Below are 16,240 nucleotides of genomic sequence, written 5' to 3'. Positions count from 1 at the left end.
AATTGCATAGAGCATCCTTTTTTTAATAGTAGGCGTACAAAGTCTGTCTGCGGTCCACTATTGAAATTGTCCTCCACTGTCCAGAGCACTGCTGCTTGTGTACCCCTGTAACTTTTTTAACCTGCAGTGAGCCACATTTTTGGGTTAAGTCCTACTACCTGTGTCTGTCTGCGCCACTCAATTCAGCTGTGTTCCTTTGAAAAAAGCTGAGCGTCAATAGTCTTGTTTTCAGCCTCTAGGAATTTTAAAACTGCATTGGGGGTACAACTTTGGTAGGGCCTACTAACGGTGTCTGCCTCACCAAGGTGTGCCCCAGGTTTCCTCGCCATTGCTTCGATCTTAATGCTCTCGTTTAGTAGTTGTTGGAAACTACACTGCATTAGGCCTACAAATTGGGTATGGGGTGTAGAGAGATGGTGTGTTCCACTCCAAGGTGTTCCCCAGGTTTCCTCGCCAATGCTTCGATCTTCATGCTCTCGTTTAGTAGTTGTTGGAAACTACACTGCATTAGGCCTACAAATTGGGTATGGGGTGTAGAGAGATGGTGTGTTCCACTCCAAGGTGTTCTGCAGGTTGCCTTTCCTGAGCTTCGATCTTCCGGCTCTCGTTTAGTAGTTCTTGGAAACTTCACTGCATTAGGCCTACAAATTGGGTATGGGGTGTAGAGAGATGGTGTGTTCCACTCCAAGGTTTTCTCCAGGTTGCCTTTCCTGAGCTTCGATCTTCCGGCTCTCGTTTAGTAGTTCTTGGAAACTACACTGCATTAGGCCTACAAATTGGGTATGGGGTGTAGAGAGATGGTGTGTTCCACTCCAAGGTGTTCTCCAGGTTGCCTTTCCTGAGCTTCGATCTTCCGGCTCTCGTTTAGTAGTTCTTGGAAACTACACTGCATTAGGCCTACAAATTGGGTATGGGGTGTAGAGAGATGGTGTGTTCCACTCCAAGGTGTTCTCCAGGTTGCCTTTCCTGAGCTTCGATCTTCCGGCTCTCGTTTAGTAGTTGTTGGAAACTACGCTGCATTAGGCCTACAAATTGGGTATGGGGTGTAGAGAGATGGTGTGTTCCACTCCAAGGTGTTCTCCAGGTTACCTTTCCTGAGCTCCGATCTTCCGGCTCTCGTTTAGTAGTTCTTGGAAACTACACTGCATTAGGCCTACAAATTGGGTATGGGGTGTAGAGAGATGGTGTGTTCCACTCCAAGGTGTTCTCCAGGTTGCCTTTCCTGAGCTTCGATCTTCCGGCTCTCGTTTAGTAGTTGTTGGAAACTACGCTGCATTAGGCCTACAAATTGGGTATGGGGTGTAGAGAGATGGTGTGTTCCACTCCAAGGTGTTCCCCAGGTTTCCTCGCCAATGCTTCGATCTTCATGTTCTCGTTTAGTAGTTGTTGGAAACTACACTGCATTAGGCCTACAAATTGGGTATGGGGTGTAGAGAGATGGTGTGTTCCACTCCAAGGTGTTCTCCAGGTTGCCTTTCCTGAGCTTCGATCTTCCGCCTCTCGTTTAGTAGTTGTTGCAAACTACGCTGCATTAGGCCTACAAATTGGGTATGGGGTGTAGAGAGATGGTGTGTTCCACTCCAAGGTGTTCCCCAGGTTTCCTCGCCAATGCTTCGATCTTCATGCTCTCGTTTAGTAGTTGTTGGAAACTACACTGCATTAGGCCTACAAATTGGGTATGGGGTGTAGAGAGATGGTGTGTTCCACTCCAAGGTGTTCTCCAGGTTGCCTTTCCTGAGCTTCGATCTTCCGGCTCTTGTTTAGTAGTTGTTGGAAACTACGCTGCATTAGGCCTACAAATTGGGTATGGGGTGTAGAGAGATGGTGTGTTCCACTCCAAGGTGTTCTCCAGGTTACCTTTCCTGAGCTCCGATCTTCCGGCTCTCGTTTAGTAGTTCTTGGAAACTACACTGCATTAGGCCTACAAATTGGGTATGGGGTGTAGAGAGATGGTGTGTTCCACTCCAAGGTGTTCTCCAGGTTGCCTTTCCTGAGCTTCGATCTTCCGGCTCTCGTTTAGTAGTTCTTGGAAACTACACTGCATTAGGCCTACAAATTGGGTATGGGGTGTAGAGAGATGGTGTGTTCCACTCCAAGGTGTTCCCCAGGTTTCCTCGCCAATGCTTTGATCTTCATGCTCTCGTTTAGTAGTTGTTGGAAACTACACTGCATTAGGCCTACAAATTGGGTATGGGGTGTAGAGAGATGGTGTGTTCCACTCCAAGGTGTTCTCCAGGTTGCCTTTCCTGAGCTTCGATCTTCCGGCTCTCGTTTAGTAGTTGTTGGAAACTACGCTGCATTAGGCCTACAAATTGGGTATGGGGTGTAGAGAGATGGTGTGTTCCACTCCAAGGTGTTCCCCAGGTTTCCTCGCCAATGCTTCGATCTTCATGCTCTCGTTTAGTAGTTGTTGGAAACTACACTGCATTAGGCCTACAAATTGGGTATGCGGTGTAGAGAGATGGTGTGTTCCACTCCAAGGCGTTCTCCAGGTTGCCTTTCCTGAGCTTCGATCTTCCGGCTCTCGTTTAGTAGTTGTTGGAAACTACGCTGCATTAGGCCTACAAATTGGGTATGGGGTGTAGAGAGATGGTGTGTTCCACTCCAAGGTGTTCCCCAGGTTGCCTCGCCAATGCTTCGATCTTCATGCTCTCGTTTAGTAGTTGTTGGAAACTACACTGCATTAGGCCTACAAATTGGGTATGGGGTGTAGAGAGATGGTGTGTTCCACTCCAAGGTGTTCTCCAGGTTGCCTTTCCTGAGCTTCGATCTTCCGACTCTCATTTAGTAGTTGTTGGAAACTACGCTGCATTAGGCCTACAAATTGGGTATGGGGTGTAGAGAGATGGTGTGTTCCACTCCAAGGTGTTCCCCAGGTTTCCTCGCCAATGCTTCGATCTTCATGCTCTCGTTTAGTAGTTGTTGGAAACTACACTGCATTAGGCCTACAAATTGGGTATGGGGTGTAGAGAGATGGTGTGTTCCACTCCAAGGTGTTCCCCAGGTTTCCTCGCCAATGCTTCGATCTTCATGCTCTCGTTTAGTAGTTGTTGGAAACTACACTGCATTAGGCCTACAAATTGGGTATGGGGTGTAGAGAGATGGTGTGTTCCACTCCAAGGTGTTCTCCAGGTTGCCTTTCCTGAGCTTCGATCTTCCGGCTCTCGTTTAGTAGTTGTTGGAAACTACGCTGTATTAGGCCTACAAATTGGGTATGGGGTGTAGAGAGATGGTGTGTTCCACTCCAAGGTGTTCTCCAGGTTGCCTTTCCTGAGCTTCGATCTTCCGGCTCTCGTTTAGTAGTTGTTGGAAACTACGCTGCATTAGGCCTACAAATTGGGTATGGGGTGTAGAGAGATGGTGTGTTCCACTCCAAGGTGTTCCCCAGGTTTCCTCGCCAATGCTTCGATCTTCATGCTCTCGTTTAGTAGTTGTTGGAAACTACACTGCATTAGGCCTACAAATTGGGTATGGGGTGTAGAGAGATGGTGTGTTCCACTCCAAGGTGTTCTCCAGGTTGCCTTTCCTGAGCTTCGATCTTCCGGCTCTCGTTTAGTAGTTGTTGGAAACTACGCTGCATTAGGCCTACAAATTGGGTATGGGGTGTAGAGAGATGGTGTGTTACACTCCAAGGTGTTCTCCAGGTTGCCTTTCCTGAACTTCTATCTTCAGGCTCTCATTAAATTGTGGTTAAACGGAACAACTGCATTTGGCGTACTAGTTGGTTTGGGGCCTACTATCGGTGTCTGCCACTCCTTGCTGTTCTCCTGGTTTCCTGTCCTGAAATTCCATTTTCAGGCTCTCGTTAAGTAGTTGTTAATGTTAGACTGCATTTGGCCTACTAGTTGGGTTGGGGCCTACTATCGGTGTCTGCCACTCCTTGCTGTTCTCCTCCACTGAACAAAGCTGTGCCGCCTGTTTACTACGGTTGCCAATTTTGAACTGCATTTCGACTACTTACTGATTTGGGCCTACTCTCTGTGTCAGCCTCTCATTCCAGTTGTCCTCCACTGCAATGCCCCCTGGTTAGTCCTGTGTTACCAATTTTGAACTGCATTTAGCCAACTTTATTCTTTGGGCCTATATCTGTGTTTCCTCCTCATCCTGCCCATTGCCCAGCCAGTGATAGATGAGTCTGCTGGTACATTGACCCATAACGCAAAATTCCCCGTGCACGCTACACAGCAAGATTGTGACCCTGCTGAAAGTCAGGTTCCTCTTCCCGCATACCATACCACCTTACACGGGGACAAAGAGGAAGGTGCAGATGAAAGTGCAGGTTCCTTCATCAGGTGGGGGGAGGAATACTAGTTGGTGACGTCACTGGCACAGGGCCTCTCATAGTACGCAAAAGTGTTGCTGCCGGTGGGAGGCGCCCCCGCCATGCAAACACACCGCTGTACTTTGAGGGGCCCTGTGCCAGTGCCAATGCCAACGAGTGGGCCCCCCCTGCTTGCTCAGGATCACAGCACTTGCAAAGTTGAAATACTTACCTCTCCCTGCTCCACTGCCGTGACGTGGTCCAGATTTACTGGGCCCACTAATTACTTGAACCAGCCCTACCCCCCACAACTTTAGCCAAATGACCCCCAATTTCAAATGCCTTCCAATTATTATAAGGTAAATTACGATTGACAAGCTTCTTTAACAAGAATGGATGTTTTTGCCATTAAAATGGGCAGTGTAGGTGTTTTCCTGGCCTCCACTCACTGCCGACTATGCTCCCCCATTGACTTGCATTGGGTTTCGTGTTTCGGGCGATACCCGACTTTTCGCGATAATCGGCTGATTCCACTCGACTCGACTTCTAAGATAGTCGGGTTTCGCGAAACACGGCTCGACTCTAAAAAGGTCAAGGTCGCTCAACCCTAGACCTCACAACTTAAGTGATAGAACACAACACTACCTAATGACTAAACTCATTGCTTGGTGATTCCCTGAGGGAGTCTTTTATATGGAATGACACCCAGCAATTGGCTGGGAGCCATCTTGCAGGTGGACATCATTACACTAAATTCCTCTCAGCAACAGGCTAAGAGCATTTTACTATATGCGAGCTGTCCCTTTTAGAGCAGGGCAGCGTGCGCACTAGGCAGACTCTCTGCAGAGACGTTAAAGGCCGACACCTCTTCATGGACTTCCACAACTTCTTTTCAGGACAACTAACTCTGTGCACTAGAAAAAAGTGATACATCTCACCATCTTCATGACTAGGATGCTTCTCTCCATCAAGTCATCCTCAGCATAGCATGAAGCAGGCATAGTGCAAGGAACTGGGCATTGGGTTGGTGAGAAAGGTGGAGTCTCTGCATGGAAGAAGAAGCGGACACCATGCATGAGCGCCGGCCATAGCGCTACATTTACTTACCCTGGGTTAAGTTTCATAATGTTTAGGTGGCCTCATTGGCCTGGATTCCAATCTGTTGAATGTCTCAGGCCGATATCACTTCACGTTTCTTTGGTCCTTGCAACATATTATCTGATGTCCACCCTCTTTGCACAGCACACTATAACATGTCAGTCTGCCAACTGTCAGACCTTATGTCTTTCTGTACTGAGAACTTGGCTATAACTGACTCACCATCAGGAATTAGTCTCCAGTCTGTCCACATAGCCCCTTCCATCCTGGCCTAGTCTTAATTAGTAACATAGTTAGTAAGGCCGAAAAAATACATTTGTCCATCCAGTTCAGCCTATATTCCATCATAATAAATCCCCAGATCTACGTCCTTCTACAGAACCTAATAATTGTATGATACAATATTGTTCTGCTCCAGGAAGACATCCAGGCCTCTCTTGAACCCCTCGACTGAGTTCGCCATCACCACCTCCTCAGGCAAGCAATTCCAGATTCTCACTGCCCTAACAGTAAAGAATCCTCTTCTATGTTGGTGGAAAAACCTTCTCTCCTCCAGACGCAAAGAATGCCCCCTTGTGCCCGTCACCTTCCTTGGTATAAACAGATCCTCAGCGAGATATTTGTATTGTCCCCTTATAAACTTATACATGGTTATTAGATCGCCCCTCAGTCGTCTTTTTTCTAGACTAAATAATCCTAATTTCGCTAATCTATCTGGGTATTGTAGTTCTCCCATCCCCTTTATTAATTTAGTTGCCCTCCTTTGTACTCTCTCTAGTTCTATTATATCCTTCCTGAGCACCGGTGCCCAAAACTGGACACAGTACTCCATGTGCGGTCTAACTAGGGATTTGTACAGAGGCAGTATAATGCTCTCATCATGTGTATCCAGACCTCTTTTAATGCACCCCATGATCCTGTTTGCCTTGGCAGCTGCTGCCTGGCACTGGCTGCTCCAAGTAAGTTTATCATTAACTAGGATCCCCAAGTCCTTCTCCCTGTCAGATTTACCCAGTGGTTTCCCGTTCAGTGTGTAATGGTGATATTGATTCCTTCTTCCCATGTGTATAACCTTACATTTATGATTGTTAAACCTCATCTGCCACCTTTCAGCCCAAGTTTCCAACTTATCCAGGTCCATCTGTAGCAGAATACCATCTTCTCTTGTATTAACTGCTTTACATAGTTTTGTATCATCTGCAAATATCGACATTTTACTGTGTAAACCTTCTACCAGATCATTAATGAATATGTTGAAGAGAACAGGTCCCAATACCGACCCCTGCGGTACCCCACTGGTCACAGCGACCCAGTTAGAGAATCTACCATTTATAGCCACCCTCTGCTTTCTATCACTAAGCCAGTTGCTAACCCATTTACACACATTTTCCCCCAGACCAAGCATTCATATTTTGTGTACCAACCTCTTGTGCGGCACGGTATCAAACGCTTTGGAAAAATCGAGATATACCACGTCCAATGACTCACCGTGGTCCAGCCTATAGCTTACCTCTTCATAAAAGCTAATTAGATTGGTTTGACAGGAGCGATTTCTCAAAAACCCATGCTGATATGGAGTTAAACAGTTATTCTCATTGAGATAATCCAGAATAACATCCCTCAGAAACCCTTCAAATATTTTACCAACAATAGAGGTTAGACTTACTGGCCTATAATTTCCAGGTTCACTTTTAGAGCCCTTTTTGAATATTGGCACCACATTTGCTATGCGCCAGTCCTGCAGAACAGACCCCGTCGCTATAGAGTCCCTAAAAATAAGAAATAATGGTTTATCTATTACATTACTTAGTTCTCTTAGTACTCGTGGGTGTATGCCATCCGGACCCGGAGATTGTTAACTCTATTTGTATCCAAATAAGTGCATGCAAACTACTAAACAGACAAAATCACATTTAAAACAGTGTAATGCAATATATCACAACACAAGTCTTTTCATATGAGTGTAGACTGCACTTCCACTTCCTTATATTTCCCCCTTCTTTAATGATGGCCATCCTAGGCCATCCAAACTTGTAAAACACCAAAGGCAGCCACACAACAATACAATATATAATGTATTCTTAAAGCTCAAAGTTCTGGATCATCTTCTCATTTAAGGTTGAGTTTGCCCAGCCCTTCTTGGTAAGGACACTATAACAGCAACATTCCAAGTCCATTAATCTGGTGAAGGCCCATAGGATTAGTAATGCAATGCAATGAATTATATCACAACACAAGTCTCCTCAAGGGGGTGTGGACAGCTCCTCCACTTTCTTACTCATCTCTGAGCTCCTTTAACACTGTACATTGAGGAAGTTTCATATTACTTTAAAGTAACTGGTGTACATGTAAGCTGTCTGAGTGAGGTAGTGGTGGAGGAGCTGCTACTTCTGAACACCCTAGCACCCTACAGGAAATCGTGTCTCAGTTCTGGTCTACTGCTTACTTATGGCCCATAGACCTCCAGTGGCTCCAGGCTTCCTTCTACCAGAACCTCGGGAGCATACAATCCAGAGGACACAGAATACTTTATAACAGTCAAACTTTTACTGAGCAGTTTACAGTCATTACAATAAAACATGTAGGCTAGGGCACAGCAGGTTACAGTCTTTCCCACAGGTATCTGACATAACTTCAGTCCTAGTTCTCAGTCTGGGTAGAGCATCCCTCTTGCTAACTCCTCTATCACTAGGAACTCCTCTCCACCACTTGCAGTGCACCCGGATTCCATTACCTTCCACCTCTGAGAGTCTGATTCCATCGTTCCCTGCTGTTTAGCAGGCTTAGTGTGCCCAATGGCACACTAACTCAAGTTCATCTCAAGATCCCAGGGCCGACAAACGGAATTGTATGGAAGAGTTCTATGGCAATCCACTGCCCAGAGTAACAGGCTTATTTTGGCCCTAGCAGCCCACTGTATATGACTATATGACTACTGCTATCACTTCACCACACTCTAACTAAACTCGACACTTCCTGAACTTGACACCAACTCTCAGTTCCCCTTCCCCAATCTGGGCTGGCCATTACAGTTAACCCTGTCTAAGCTATACTGCAGCCCTAGGGAGATTTGATTTCAGATAGCATACATTACTATAAAATACATTTAACCACTTGGGATGTCAAGGAATGGAGCGCCATGCTCACCACTCCCACAGCTCACCACTCCCACATATAGATGGAACATCTTAGACAATGACCTAGAGATGAAAGATGTAAGATTTCAGCTATGAATTCTTCAGAATTAAAATGAGAACTCCATACTAGACCTAAGAATCATATTGGTGGGGGGGACGAAAGCTAAAATGAAAATGGTTATGTCCCTTTTCGTAGAGAAGAGATCTCACAACTGTATCTACATTTCAGAGTTAGAAAACTATATGATGAAGGGCACGCATGTACACTACTATGTTTAAGCCTCCTGTACATGGCCTCATAGTAGCTTATAACTGCTGGGATCTCAGCTTTTTAACGAGAAAAAATCCAATTAAATGACTGTGCCAAAACAATGGAGGGCCCCTTCTACAAAGCTGCAATGGAAAGTCAGTTTACAATTGAATAATACTAGATTTATGGATGATAATTTATAATTTCTCCATTAACCTTTCATGGGAAAAATACAGCCATTTGGCTAGTTTAGAAAAACATTTGTTGCTCTCTGTAGGTTTATTCTCTGTGAGAAAGTCCAGTTCTCAATAATAAATGTTGCTCAATCGCAACACCTGTGGTGGGATATTAATAGAAGTAATGCTGATGCCATGTTCTAGACTTAAAATTATTGTCTAAATATGCTACAATGACACTTTCGTAAATGTGTTTACTAGCACTGAATATAATCCCTCTTCTTACATGTTGTTTTCCCAAATTATAAGTGTACCATTGTGTCCAGATGGAGCCCAGCACTGAACATGATTGAAAGTTCTCAGTCTTTAAAGGGAACCTGTCACCTGACTTTGGCGGGACCGGTTTTCGGTCATATGGGCGGAGTTTTCGGGTGTTTGATTCACTCTTTCCTTACCCGCAGGCTGCATGCTGGCCGCAATATTGGATTGAAGTTCATTCTATGTCCTCCGTAGTACATGCCTGCACAAGGCAATCTTGCCTTGCCTCAAGGCAATCAAGGAATATGATAGTTCAGAATCTGAACTGCCCAAGCTTCAAAGATACGATCACACATGAAGGTGAAGCATGAATATGGTTTATTTTTATCAACGCGTTTCAAGGTTTTCAAACCTCTTCATCAGTAGCAAACCACAAATAACTTTGAACCATCATATTCCTCATTTATTGCAACGTATGTCCTTGGTACATCCTTCTGCAGACTTTACATGCTTCTATAGGAGTTGAGACTGTCACAACCCTATCAGTTGAGCGTACCTATAATCTTTTATACCACATGGTTATAAGATAAGACCCTATTTGCACTTTTTGTCCCTCCAATTTTACCATTTGATTTACTTGTAGATGTAATATTGGCTGACATACCAAAATGATATGTTGCTAGAGATGCCAAAGACCTGCTATGCTCGAGGCCTGTCAATCATCTCCAGCGGCACTGGGAAGAGTTGGTCAGGAGCGGATCCGGACTACGCTTATCTTAGGCTATTGTCCATGGCCAGATTTTTAAAGCGTATTTTCTCTGAAAGTGTTTCAGAGACAGATATACCTGTCTGCAATTGTGGAGCAAGGTTTTGATTCATGGTGCCCCTAGTTTGGGCAACATGAATCAAGTGAGGCGTTCCCTTTAATATATCTTTCTGGTATTTGGTAAATCGTTGATATGGAGCTTTTATATTCCCAAAATAGACCCATGATAGACTTAGATTCACACATACAGTGAAATATTTGATATCTGATTTCATACAGGGAATATGCAGCTCCAACCATGAACTTTTTACACTAAACCTACTATAGTTCAGAAAAAGGTTTACTCGAAAAATGGCCAAACGATAAAGGTGGCGTGAACATGATGATTTCAGAAGGACTGGTCTACCATTTAATGGGTATCCTTACTTTTCTCCAATGGTAGATGTCAACAGGAAAAGAAAAGTCATACATATTGGATTTCAGCGAAATTCTTTGTTCTCATGGGAGAAGTCACTGAAGATGTGCGGGGAGTCGGGATGAAAAATGTAAAAAAAAATAGAATAAAAATAGGTCTTTGGATGGTTTTTAAGCTGCTAGGGCCTCCATCAGCAAATGTTAAATAAAAATTGGACTGTTATGTCCTACAGGACTTGCTTAATCCAAAATCTGAGCTCATGTTGAAATTAGTGCAGACACAATTTCACAATAAGCCATTGATTATGTGTTAGAAACGAGCAATGCCAGCAGATTTACGAAGAGAAAACTAGCAGGCTCCATTCTCTACCAAATATCTGTTGAGGGTCAGCCTGTAAGTAACGAAATCTACTATCTATAGGTATAGTAAAAGGTGTTGATGTATTTTATTAGCAATTCCCTAATTAGCTGAGCATGCATACAGTATATGCTTTTATTTCCACATAAATCCAAGCTGAGAAATTGCATCTAAACACTGCAGGTACTGTAGCTGGGACAGAGGAGGAGGGAGATACAGAATATGAAGTCTCTGCTATTTAGATAGCGAATGAACAAAAGTATAGAACCTTTTTAAAGGGTTTACACAATTCCATTTAAAGAAGCCCTTCCATCTATTTTTTTATTACATTTATTACATTTTTATCTGTCATTGCAAAAAAGACATCCGGCCCACACACAGCGCATAGAAGGAGCCAGAGTGGTGTCTGACGAAATACTTTTTTCCCCACTGTTATACACTCACACTATATATACATATATAGTGTGAGTGTATAACAGTGGGGAAAAAAGTATTTCGTCAGCCACCACTCTGGCTCCTTCTATGCGCTGTGTGTGGGCCGGTGTTATGACCTGGTGGTCAGGACAATAATGGACCTGGTGGTTAAGAGCACACGGAATGACCTGATAGTTACTGATAGTAAGGACGAGCTCTGGGACGTGGGAACTCTGCTGACCGCAATCCCTAATCCTATCAAACACACTAGAAATAGCCGTGGATTGCGCCTAACGCTCCCTATGCAACTCGGCACAGCCTAAGGAACTAGCTAGCCCTGAAGATAGAAAAATAAAGCCTACCTTGCCTCAGAGAAATTCCCCAAAGGAAAAGGTAGCCCCCCACATACAATGACTGTGAGTAAAGATGAAAATACAAACACAGAGATGAAATAGATTTAGCAAAGTGAGGCCCGACTTACTGAACAGACCGAGGATAGGAAAGGTTACTTTGCGGTCAGCACAAAAACCTGCAAAAAGACCACGCAGAGGGCGCAAAAAGACCCTCCGCACCGACTCACGGTGCAGAGGCGCTCCCTCTGCGTCCCAGAGCTTCCAGCAAGCAAGACAACAATAAAAATAGCAAGCTGGACAGAAAAATAGCAAACCAAAGAAATACAAGCTGGAACTTAGCTTCTGCTGGGAAGATAGGTCACAAGAAAGATCCAGGAGTGAACTAGACCAATACTGGAACATTGACAGGTGGCATGGAGCAAAGATCTAAGTGGAGTTAAATAGAGCAGCAGCTAACGAATTAACCTCGTCACCTGTGGAAGGAAACTCAGAAACACCCACCAGAGGAAGTCCATGGACAGAACCAGCCGAAGTACCATTCATGACCACAGGAGGGAGCCCGACAACAGAATTCACAACAGGCCGGATGTCTTTTTTGCAATGACAGATAATGAAGCCTTGGTTTGATGCCCCGTAGACTTACATTAGAAAGGTCTCATCTGGCTCACGCAGTGCGCAGCATGATCCGGAGAGTCTGCAGATGTTATGTAGGCAATCCAGTGACACAGTGTGCCAGCAATCAGAGCACATACAGTGATCTGACAATAACCCAAAAATAATAGAACGAGCTCTGAGACGTGGAATCTCTGTAGACCGCAATACCTGAACCTATCCTAAACACAACTAAAGGCAGCTGTGGATTGCGCCTGACAATACCTATGCAACTCGGCACAGCCTGAGGAACTGACTAGCCTGAAGATAGAAATACAAGCCTGACTTGCCTCAGAGAAATACCCCAAAGGAAAAGGCAGCCCCCCACATATAATGACTGTTAGCAAGATGAAAAGACAAAACGTAGGGATGAAATAGATTCAGCAAAGTGAGGCCCGATATTCTAGATAGAGCGAGGATAGCAAAGAGAACTTTGCAGTCTACAAAAAACCACGCAAAGGGGGCAAAAAGACCCACCGTGCCGAACTAACGGCACGGCGGTACACCCTTTGCGTCTCAGAGCTTCCAGCAAAACGAATTGACAAGCTGGACAGAAAAAGTAGCAACAAAAGCAAAGAAGCACTTATCTAAGCAGAGCAGCAGGCCACAGGAAAGATCCAAAGCTCAGATCCAACACTGGAACATTGACAAGGAGCAAGGAAGACAGAATCAGGCGGAGTTAAATAACAAAGCAGCCAACGAGCTCACCAGAACACCTGAGGGAGGAAGCTCAGAAGCTGCAGTACCACTTGTGACCACAGGAGTGAATTCAGCCACAGAATTCACAACAGCAGAGGGTTGACGACGCTCAGAAGAGGAGCAGAACGGAGCTGGACATCATAGAGAGCAGCAATAGGTGAGTATATGACAGTGGGGAAAAAACGTATTTAGTCAGCCACCAATTGTGCAAGTTCTCCCACTTAAAAAGATGAGAGAGGCCTGTAATTGACATCACCATTAGACCACAAGTATGAGAGTCAAAATTGAGAACACAAATCCAGAAAATCACCTTGTCTGATTTGGTAACATTTATTTTTCAAATTATGGTGGAAAATAAGTATTTGTTCATTAACAAAAGTTCATCTCAATATTTTGTTTTATATCCTTTGTTATCTTTTGGCACACAGTGTTGGTGGTATGTTGGCCCATTCCTCCATGCAGATCTCCTCTAGAGCAGTGATGTTTTGGGCCTGTCGCTGGGCAACACGGACTTTCAACTCCCTCCAAAGGTTTTCTATGAGGTTGAGATCTGGAGACTGGCTAGGCCACTCCAGTACCTTCATATGAATCTTACAAAGCCACTCCTTCGTTGCCCTGGCGGTGTGCTTGGGATCATCATCATGCTGACCCATCCACGTTTCATCTTCAATGGCCTTGCTAATGGAAGGAGGTTTGCACTCAAAATCTCACAATACATGGCCCCATTCATTCTTTCATGTACACGGATCAGTCGTCCAGGTCCCTTTGCAGAGAAACAGCCCCAAAGCATAATGTTGCCACCCCCATGCTTCACAGTAGGTATGGTGTTCTTTGGATGCAACTCAGCATTCTGTCTCCTCTAAACACGATGAGTTTTGTTTCTACCAAACAGTTCTACTTTGGTTTCATCAGACCATATGACATTCTTCCAATACTCTTCTGGATAATCCAGATGCTCTCTAGAAAACTTCAGATGGGCCCGGACATGTACTGGCTTAAGCATGGGGACACATCTGGCACTGCAGGATCTGAGTCCCTGATGGCGTAGTGTGTTACTGATGGTAGCCTTTATTACGGTGATCCCACCTCTATGCAGGTCATTCATTAGGTCCCCCGTGTGGTTCTGGGATTTTTGCTCACCGTTCTTTTGATCTTTTTGACCCCACGGGGTGAGATCTTGCGTGGAGCCCCTGACTGAGGGGGATTATCAGTGGTCTTGTATGTCTTCCATTTTCTTATTATTGCTCCCACAGTTTATTTCATCACAACAAGCTGCTTGCCTATTGCAGATTCAGTCTTCCCATCCTGGTGCAGGGCTACAATTTTGCTTCTGCTGTTCTTCAACAGCTCTGTGGTCTTCACCATAGTGGAGTTTGGAGTGTGACTGTTTGTGGTTGTGGACAGGTGTCTTTTATACTGATAACAAGTTCAAGCAGCTGCCATTACTACAGGTAATGAATGGAGGACAGTGGAGCCTCTTAAAGAAGAAGTTACAGGTCTCTGAGAGCCAGAAATCTTGCATGTTTTTAGGTGACCAAATACTTATTTTCTACCATAATATGCCAAATAAATCTTACCAAATCAGACAAGGTGATTTTCTGGACTTGTTTTCTCAACTTTGACTCTCATAGTGATATACCTATGATGTCAGTTACAGGCCTCTCTCATCTTTTTAAGTGGGAGAACTTGCACAATTGGAGGCTGACTAAATACTTTTTTCCCCCACTGTATGAGTCTCACCTTAGTATGCTAAAAAAATGTTGAGGCTTCCATAGAAGTGGATGGAGAAATAAATCACATGCCGTTCCAACTCTTCATTCCACGAGTGTGTGCGCCGGGGCTCTGTTCTTGAGATACATACAGCTCCCAGTCCTGTGACTTGCGTCTATTGGGCATTTATTGCATATTATATCAGTATGCCATGACTGTCACAGATGGACAATTGCTTTAATACAGAATATCCTGATATAACATATGATGTGTTTTCTAAAAGAGTCAACCACTATAATGCAGTTTATTCGTGCCTCTCTTCAGTTCCATTTTTCCAAAAAGAGGCACAGAAATAACCAGTTAAAAAGGAATCTGTCAACTGTTGTTTGCTATGTAATCTCAGGACAGCATAAGGTAGGGGTTAAAACACAGATTTCAATAATGTGCCACTTATCAGGCTGTGTGCTGTTGTTTACTAATAATGAAGGTTTTATAACCTGGCGATTATCATTGTCCAGAATACTTAGCACAGCTTGCTAGGCTGACTTCACCACCTCCTCTGATAAGCAGCTCACTTTCAACAGACTATGTACATACAGAGCCTGGTGTGGGCGATGGCTGCTCCCTCAGCTCTCCTTTATGCTGCATCTAAGAACTCAGTTTGTATCAAAACACGCAGTAAGTGATACATCATTGGATTCCGAGTCTCTTTGCCTACATCATGCTGTTTTCAGATGAGGTAGCAAAAATCTTGTGGCAGATTCCCTTAAGGAACAGCTAATAAGTACAAAAGGGTCTGAACTTCTGAGGGTGTCAATTTTTTTTTGCTTCTTTATGGCCCCATTTCCTTTAAAAGCATCCTTACAAATGATAGAGATTTTATTGAAACCTCTTTAGGATCTCTAGGATATACAGCATTTTCAGGCAAGAGAAGCGACATAGATAGTAGCACATGATGCACATAAATCAGGCATGCACACTACAGGTGAGAGTCATCATTTCTGTCTATTTCAAGTCACTCTTCTTTTTTTGTCTTGTGGAATTTGTTGACGTCTTTTGTGACAATGTCTTCAAAATGGCGCATGTGGTTCATTAATAGGTGGACACATTTAAAATAAACTTTAAAAAAGTGCAAATGAAAATCAGTTAAAAAACACCAAAAACAAGACTAAAAAGGCACAAATGCAATAATAAATCAGACCCTATGTTTTCTCCTGAAGGTCAATCTGTCCTCCTCTCTGAAGATTGGGAAGGAATACTTGTACTACAGAGCCGGCTTTTCACATCCTTTCAATTTTGTTGTGAAAGATCTGGAACTGGGTTCTTTATCAGAATGGAAAAACAACCAATATAATCAAAAGGTAAATAGTAATATACACTTGTAAAAAAAAAAGGATCATAAAATGTGTGATATTCATTTATGTCAGTTTTAATTCACTATTTATTATTATAGCGCCATTTATTCCATGGCGCTTTACATGTGAGGAGGGGTATACATAATAAAAACAAGTACAATAATCTTAAACAATACAAGTCACAACTGGTACAGGAGGAGTGAGGACCCTGCCCGCGAGGGTTCACAATCTACAAGGGATGGGTGAGGAATACAGTAGGTAAGGATAGAGCTGGTCGTGCAGTGGTTTGGTCAATCGGTGGTTACTGCAGGTTGTAGGCTTGTCGGCAGAGGTAGGTCTT

The 16,240-nt window shown here is 44.1% G+C and overlaps 1 protein-coding gene across 1 annotated transcript in view; it reads left to right on the top strand.

The window, feature by feature from the left end:
• LOC138646122 (uncharacterized) overlaps nucleotides 1–16,240 on the top strand; it is a 437,282-nt gene that overhangs the window by 323,292 nt on the left and 97,750 nt on the right. The window contains exon 57 of the mRNA XM_069735585.1: nucleotides 15,766–15,906. Coding sequence (XP_069591686.1) covers nucleotides 15,766–15,906 — 141 coding nt within the window. The remainder of the gene's footprint in view (nucleotides 1–15,765; nucleotides 15,907–16,240) is intronic.

Source organism: Ranitomeya imitator, chromosome 7, assembly GCF_032444005.1.
Source record: "Ranitomeya imitator isolate aRanImi1 chromosome 7, aRanImi1.pri, whole genome shotgun sequence".
NCBI lineage: Eukaryota > Metazoa > Chordata > Amphibia > Anura > Dendrobatidae > Ranitomeya > Ranitomeya imitator.
This window is presented reverse-complemented; position numbering and strand designations above follow the sequence as displayed.